At 46.3% G+C, this 7,500-nt stretch overlaps 1 protein-coding gene across 1 annotated transcript in view; it reads left to right on the plus strand.

The window, feature by feature from the left end:
* Nucleotides 1-6,305, plus strand: part of gcgrb (glucagon receptor b) — a 59,576-nt gene extending 53,271 nt beyond the window's left edge. The window contains exons 11-14 of the mRNA XM_045219385.1: nucleotides 1,305-1,393; nucleotides 1,970-2,114; nucleotides 2,391-2,432; nucleotides 3,734-6,305. Of these exons, the coding sequence (XP_045075320.1) occupies nucleotides 1,305-1,393; nucleotides 1,970-2,114; nucleotides 2,391-2,432; nucleotides 3,734-4,150 (693 nt within the window). The 3' untranslated portion in view covers nucleotides 4,151-6,305. The remainder of the gene's footprint in view (nucleotides 1-1,304; nucleotides 1,394-1,969; nucleotides 2,115-2,390; nucleotides 2,433-3,733) is intronic.
* Nucleotides 6,306-7,500: the final 1,195 nt, after the last annotated feature.

Here is a 7,500-nt window from a genome sequence, read left to right on the forward strand (position 1 = left end):
GGTGAAATAAATAAATAAATAAAATAAAAACATGAGGTATTCTGATGTATAAAAATGACTTAACTATCTGCAATTAGCCTTTAGAGTTTTTCAACATGAGGTATTCTGATGTATAAAAATGACTTAACTATCTGCATCAGCTTCTGGAGTATTTCAACATGAAGTATTCTGATGAATAATGTACTTCACATTCAGTGTTTCACAACCACTGATGTATTAAGTCCAGCAACTAGAAAATTGCTTAGATCTGAACTTAATTTGATCAATTCCAAAACTGTTACTATTCATTAGATATACTGTACTTCATCTTTTTGATTTGTTTCTTTCAGTGAGCATGTCTTAATGTTAAAAAAATTTTTTTTAAATCTTCTATTACCTTCCCCTTTAGACAGTATTGCTTAAACACAGTGCTCATTCCACTAGCAGTCAGTGGAGGTACAATTGCGAACAATGTAAGACACTGCTTGTACCTCCAGCATGATGAGTTGGTCATATGAGCTGGTTAGTGGTGGGAAAGGGTCGTGTCATTATTGAATGTCAATTTGTCCAACGGTTTTCATATCTGTTCGTCATAATCCATTACACATAGCACAACAACCTGCGTAATACTAATGTAAGAATATGCTTTTCTTTCTCCAAACATGCACGTAACGTTGTGTAAAAGTATCATGAAGTCTAAAAATGCTGAATTACCCACAATCCTCTAAAAACGGAGCCACTTGGCAAGTTGTTCTAAAAACGTACAATTGTTATGTTTAGAGTGATAATTGACTAAATTAAACCCAGTATATTAAATCGAGTTGACATTTACAATGTCATGTTTTTGAACACGTAAAAATGAAGTTAAGGTAGCCAAATAGAAACTTGCATTTTTATGTTAAAATCCTAGATTTCTGGGGGTAATATTTACTTAGCGGCTGAATAATTTTTTACAGTGTGTATGACCATGTATGGTAGTAGAATAATTTATAATTCTGGGGCAAACCAGGAGACCCTGACTACATCATTCACTAAAAACACACACACACACAGACACACACACACACACACACACACACACACACACAGACAGACACACAGACACACACACACACACACACACACACACACAACACACACACACACACACAGACACACGCACACACACAGACACATAGACACAGACACACACACACACACACACACACACACACACAAACACACACACATACACACACACACAGACACACACACACACACACACACACACACACAGAGAGAGAGAGAAGCACTTGACTATGCTAATATTCATTTCTCTTTCTCAGATTAATTTCTTTATCTTCATCCGGATTATAAAGATCCTGATGTCCAAGCTCAAGGCCCATCAGATGAGATACACAGACTACAAGTTCAGGTGGGTGAGGACTACAAATCCCTCCATCCCATGTTCCTTTCTAAAGTCATGTAGTTGATATATTAACAGGTTACAATGTTGTGTATCTGTTGTGTGGTTGGTCTCTGTAACTACCTCCTTTCCCTCTCTCACCTTCTCCCTCCTTCTTTCAATTTGATCTCTCTCTCTCTCTCTCTCTCTCTCTCTCTCTCTCTCTCTCTCTCTCTCTCTCTCTCTCTCTCTCTCTCTCTCTCTCTCTCTCTCTCTCTCTCTCTCTCTCTCTCTCCCTCTCTCTCTCTCTCTCTCTCTCTCTCTCTCTCTCTCTCTCTCTCTCTCTCTCTCTCTCTCTCTCTCTCTCTCTCTCTCTCTCTCTCTCTCTCTCTCTCTCTCTCTCTCTCTCTCTCTCTCTCTCTCTCTCTCTCTCTCTCTCTCTCTCTCTCTCTCTCTCTCTCTCTCTCTCTCTCTGTCTCCTCTCTCCTTTTCCTCCTCTCTCTCTCTCTCTCTCTCTCTCTCTCTCTCTCTCTCTCTCTCTCTCTCTCTCTCTCTCTCTCTCTCTCTCTCCCTCTCCCTCTCTCTCTCGCTCCCTCTCTCTCTCAGGCTGGCTAAGTCCACTCTGACCCTCATCCCTCTGCTGGGTATTCACGCCATCCTCTTCACCTTAGTCATTGATGAGTCCGCCCCCAAAGGTTCCATGATGCGTCTCATCCGCCTCTTCTACGACCTCCTCTTCAACTCCTTCCAGGTCAGGAGATCAAACTTACATCACTTCCTGTATGGGCATTATCGGAGGTGTCCCAAATGGCACCCTATTCCCTATATAGTGCACTATTTTTGGCCAGGGCCAATAGTGTTATGTTGTGTTACCATGGTGATAAGGTGAAATTGGGCAGTAATAAGACTGTAATGTGAATATGAAAATCTATATATGAATAGTGTGTGAATAGTATTTCTGTTTTCTCTTGGTGTTATGGTGTGTTACCATGGTGATAAGGTGTTCTTAACCTCTCCCTCTCTACAGGGCCTACTGGTGGCCATCTTGTATTGTTTCGTCAACAAAGAGGTAAGTCTGATTCCCCTTTTCCCTCTCCCCCCTCTCTCCCTCTCCCCCTCTTTCTCCTGTCTCCCCCCCTCTCCCTCTCCCCCCTTTCTCCCTCTCCCCCTCTTTTTCCTGTCTCCCCCCTCTCTCCCTCTCCCCCCTCTCGCCCTCTCTCCCTCTTTCTCCTGTTTTCCCCCTCTCTCCCTCTGCCCCCTCTCTCCTGTCTCCCCCCTCTCCTTCTCCCCCCTCTTTCCCTCTCCCCCTCTCTCCCTCTTTCTCCTGTCTCCCCCCTCTCTCCTTTCCCCCTCTCTCCCTCTCCCCCACTCTCTCTCCCTCTTTCTCCTGTCTCCCCCCTCTCTCCCTCTCCCCTCTCTCTCCCTCTATCCCTCTTTCTCCTGTCTCCCCCCTTTCTCCCTCTCCCCCTCTCTCCCTCTCTCTCCCTCTCTCCCTCTTTCTCCTGTCTCCCCCCTCTCTCCCTCTCCCCTCTTTCTCCCTCTCCCCCTCTCTCTCCCTCTTTCTCCTGTCTCCCCCTTGCTCCTTCTCCTTCTCCTTCTCCCCCTCTTTCTCCTGTCTCCCCCCTCTCTCCCTCTCCCCCACTCTCTCTCCCTCTCTCCCTCTTTCTCCTGTCTCCCCCCTCTCTCCCTCTCCCCTCTCTCTCCCTCTTTCTCCTGTCTCCCCCCTCTCTCCCTCTCATCCTCTCTCTCCCTCTCCCTCTCCCCCTCTTTCTCCTGTCTTCCCCCTCTCCCCCGTCTCTCCCTCTCTCCCTCTTTCTCCTGTCTACCCTTCCCCCCCTCTCCCTCTTTCTCCTGTCTCCCTCCTCTCTCCCTCTTTCTCCTGTCTCCCCCCCTCTCTCCTCTCCCCCTTCTTCCTCTGCCCTATCTCTCCCCTCTTCCCCTCTACCTTCCACAATCTCTCCCTCTTCTATAAATTAGTCCTACTGCAGTAATGTGGGTTTTCTCCATATTGCCCTTATCAAAGTTTTAAATAATGTTAAAATCTGTAGTGCGGTGGGTTTTAGTAGACATCAGCTACTCTTCACACTAAAAACACTTAATGTATTTTCTTATAGAATCTTAGCATTATCTGCCTTTATCTGCTCCCTGCACTTTCCCTGCTCTCTCTCTCTCTCTCTCTCTCTCTCTCTCTCTCTCTGTCTCCTCTCTCTCAATCTCTCTCTCTCTCTCTCTCTCTCTCTCTCTCTCTCTCTCTCTCTCTCTCTCTCTCTCTCTCTCTCTCTCTCTCTCTCTCTCTCTCTCTCTCTCTCTCTCTCTCTCTCTCTCTCTCTCTCTCTCTCTCTCTCCCTCCATCTCTTTCTCTCTCTCCAGGTCCAGTCTGAGATGTTGAAAAAGTGGAAGAGGTGGAAGCTGGGTAAAGACATCGAGGAAGAATACCGTCATACACACAGCCACACGCCGCACGTCAAGAGCGGCAGCATCATCACCGGCAACCTGGCCGATCTCCAAGACAACGGCAGCGACCCTAACGACTCACAGTCGACCCCTAAACCCAACCACGACCCCTATCCTAACCCCGCCTCGACCTCCATCACCCCCAATGAGAGCAGTAGATTGGTGGGGTCCTGCCACAACGGGATGGATAAAGCAAAGACTCAATCCTCCCTGCAGTGTCCCTCCACACCACACGGTGGCACTGGCAACTGCAGCGCTCTGACAGAGGACATTTGTCTGGATGAAAGGACGCAGAGTTATATACGCCCAGAGGGCGCCGAGAGCAACTTCTGACCAACGGGGGAAGAATTTCCCCGTCCTATGGATGGATTGGTTGATTGATAGATAGATTGACTAAGGTTAAGGTGTCCTGTTCTGGTGTAGACAGAGACATCACCACTACTGCGGGGGACCGTTAATGCACTGCAGGTCCAGAAGGCTTGATGATCTGAAAAAAAAAAACATTTTACTGTTCCTTTTTCTGTGACCCTATTTTGACCACATGTGATTGACCACATTCCCCACTGTGTTCAGGACCTCAAGGAAATCTCTTAATTGACCCCGAACATCATGGTCGACGAGGACAACCGCTAAAGGAACACTAGCCGCCCTGCTAGCCGTGTCCGCGTGTATGACCGCTAAACAAATGTTTACCTCGCTCAACAACTCCCTGGCTTGGGGTCCAATTCTCCCCCATCATGAATTTAAAGCATAGGATTGTTGTAGCTTAACATTGGCTAGAAGTGATTACCACCATTTTGAAATTCATGTGAGAAAGTGTGCAAGTTTGCAAGTCCACACTTCGGCAGAAGGGGAATGGGGAAGCCGTCCCCATGTGTCTCTGTTCTCTACTGCTACTGTGAGTTTCACTTGTCCTCTATGTCTTTGTGAGTGTGGCCCAAATAGAACCCTATTCCCTATATAGTGCACTACTTTTGACCAGAGCCCTGTATAGGACATAGGGTGCCATTTGAAAGCTCAGCTCTGTGGTTCTGTATGACCCTCAGCAGCCACCGTACTTCACTGATATCCAGCCACAGTTTAGTTTAGTTCAGCATGTTCCTATCAAAACACCCATGGAGATGTCTTGTTGATAACATCTTGCATAACTAAGCCATTCACGTTATAGATCTAATCTGTGTCAAAATAAGTGACATTTACACACATTTACACACACACACACATACACACAAACGCACACACACGTGCACACATAAACACATGCACACACACGCACACACAAACACACATTCCTCCCAGAGCGTGCCATCTCTGCCCTCTCAGGCCAGGACAGGATTAGATCAAAACACCCCAGAGTACAGACTCAGCTGTGGAACAACGGGACATTCCAGAATGTTGCCAGGTCTGTCTGGCGTTCTGACAGACATTTCTGGAACCCCCGAGGATTATGGGACTGTGGAGGACAGGGCCTCTCATCATCTCTCTGAGAGGATTATGGGTAGTTTGTTTGGGTGCAATGTTTTTTGGAGGGGATATTGAGTTTCACCATGAACTGTTGGCCGCATTTGAGTGGACAGACAGACAGACTCACAGACAGACTGTATTAAATGTAAGTTATTCAGGTTTTAAAAGGACAACCAACCTCCCGAACGCCAATCAAAGACATAACGGTGCATCATACCAGCTCTTGCCTCCAGGGGGACTATAGGGATGGGGTACCCCCTCCCCCACTTCCCCCTCCATGCACCCCTCCTCCCCTTTACTTCCTGTTGTCTTTGACATATTCTGTCAGAATGTATGTATCATTGTGGACTAGCACCATGGACTAATGGAGACGTTACAACGTCTGTACATATAGATGGTGAAGAGACAAGGTTTTCTGTTTCTGTGGATGTTTTATTCTGTGACCTCACCATGCAGGAAAAAACCTCTAGATCGTAGGTCCTGGAGAATCTCCTATACTTGTGATCTATCCCAGCGTTTCCCAGACTAATCAAAGCTTGACCGAGTTTGGGAGATGCTGATCTGTCCTCACTGAACCCATGTACAGTGTGTGAGGTCTCGGGGGCGTCGTCATCATGAGCAGGGCCAAGAGGTTTTCCTGCCTACGTAAACTAACCAGGAACAACTCTGCAATTCCATTGCTATTAACTAATAACGGCTAAGGGCTTGTATTCACAAAGCATCTCAGAGTATGAATGCTGATCTAGGATCAGGTCCTCGCTGTCCATGTAATCTTATTCATTACGTTCTGAAAGGCCAACCTGATTGTAGATCAGCACTCCTAGTCCTACTCTTAGACGCTTTGTGGATAGGTCCCATGGTCTGTAGCCTACGCGTGACCTGTGATATCTCCATGGTGTGTAGAATGTACATACGAAGTTCTAAAAAAAAATAGTGAAGCAGGAATGACGTGTTGTTTTTGTGTTCCGTTAGAACTTCACATGATTCTAAAGATTCTAACGATTAAAAGAAATGACCAACTGACCATCGAGACTGTTCTCTCTCTGTCTGCATCCCAAATGTCACCCTATTCCCTATATAGTGCAATACTTTTGACACAGAGCCCTATGAGCTATATAGGGAATAGGGTGCTACAGTGGGGAAAAATGGTATTTAGTCAGCCACCAATTGTGCAAGTTCTCCCACTTAAAAAGATGAGAGAGGCCTGTAATTTTCATCATAGGTACACGTCAACTATGACAGACAAAATGAGAAAAAAAAATCCAGAAAATCAAATTGTAGGATTTTTTATGAATTTATTTGCAAATAATGGTGGAAAATAAGTATTTGGTCAATAACAAAAGTTTCTCAATACTTTGTTATATACCCTTTGTTGGCAATGACACAGGTCAAACGTTTTCTGTAAGTCTTCAAAAGGTTTTCACACACTGTTGCTGGTATTTTGGCCCATTCCTCCATGCAGATCTCCTCTAGAGCAGTGATGTTTTGGGGCTGTCGCTGGGCAACACAGACTTTCAACTCCCTCCAAAGATTTTCTATGGGGTTGAGATCTGGAGACTGGCTAGGCCACTCCAGGACCTTGAAATGCTTCTTACGAAGCCACTCCTTCGTTGCCCGGGCGGTGTGTTTGGGATCATTGTCATGCTGAAAGACCCAGCCACGTTTCATCTTCAATGCCCTTGCTGATGGATGGAGGTTTTCACTCAAAATCTCACGATACATGGCCCCATTCATTCTTTCCTTTACACGGATCAGTCGTCCTGGTCCCTTTGCAGAAAAACAGCCCCAAAGCATGATGTTTCCACCCCCATGCTTCACAGTAGGTATGGTGTTCTTTGGATGCAACTCAGCATTCTTTGTCCTCCAAACACGACGAGTTGAGTTTTTACCAAAAAGTTCCATTTTGGTTTCATCTGACCATATGACATTCTCCCAATCCTCTTCTGGATCATCCAAATGCACTCTAGCAAACTTCAGACGGGCCTGGACATGTACTGGCTTAAGCAGGGGGACACGTCTCGCACTGCAGGATTTGAGTCTCTGGCGGCGTAGTGTGTTACTGATGGTAGGCTTTGTTACTTTGGTCCCAGCTCTCTGCAGGTCATTCACTAGGTCCCCCCGTGTGGTTCTGGGATTTTTGCTCACCGTTCTTGTGATCATTTTGACCCCACGGGGTGAGATCTTGCATGGAGCCCCAGATCGAGGGAGATTATCAGTGG

Source organism: Coregonus clupeaformis, unplaced genomic scaffold, assembly GCF_020615455.1.
Source record: "Coregonus clupeaformis isolate EN_2021a unplaced genomic scaffold, ASM2061545v1 scaf2332, whole genome shotgun sequence".
Lineage (NCBI taxonomy): Eukaryota > Metazoa > Chordata > Actinopteri > Salmoniformes > Salmonidae > Coregonus > Coregonus clupeaformis.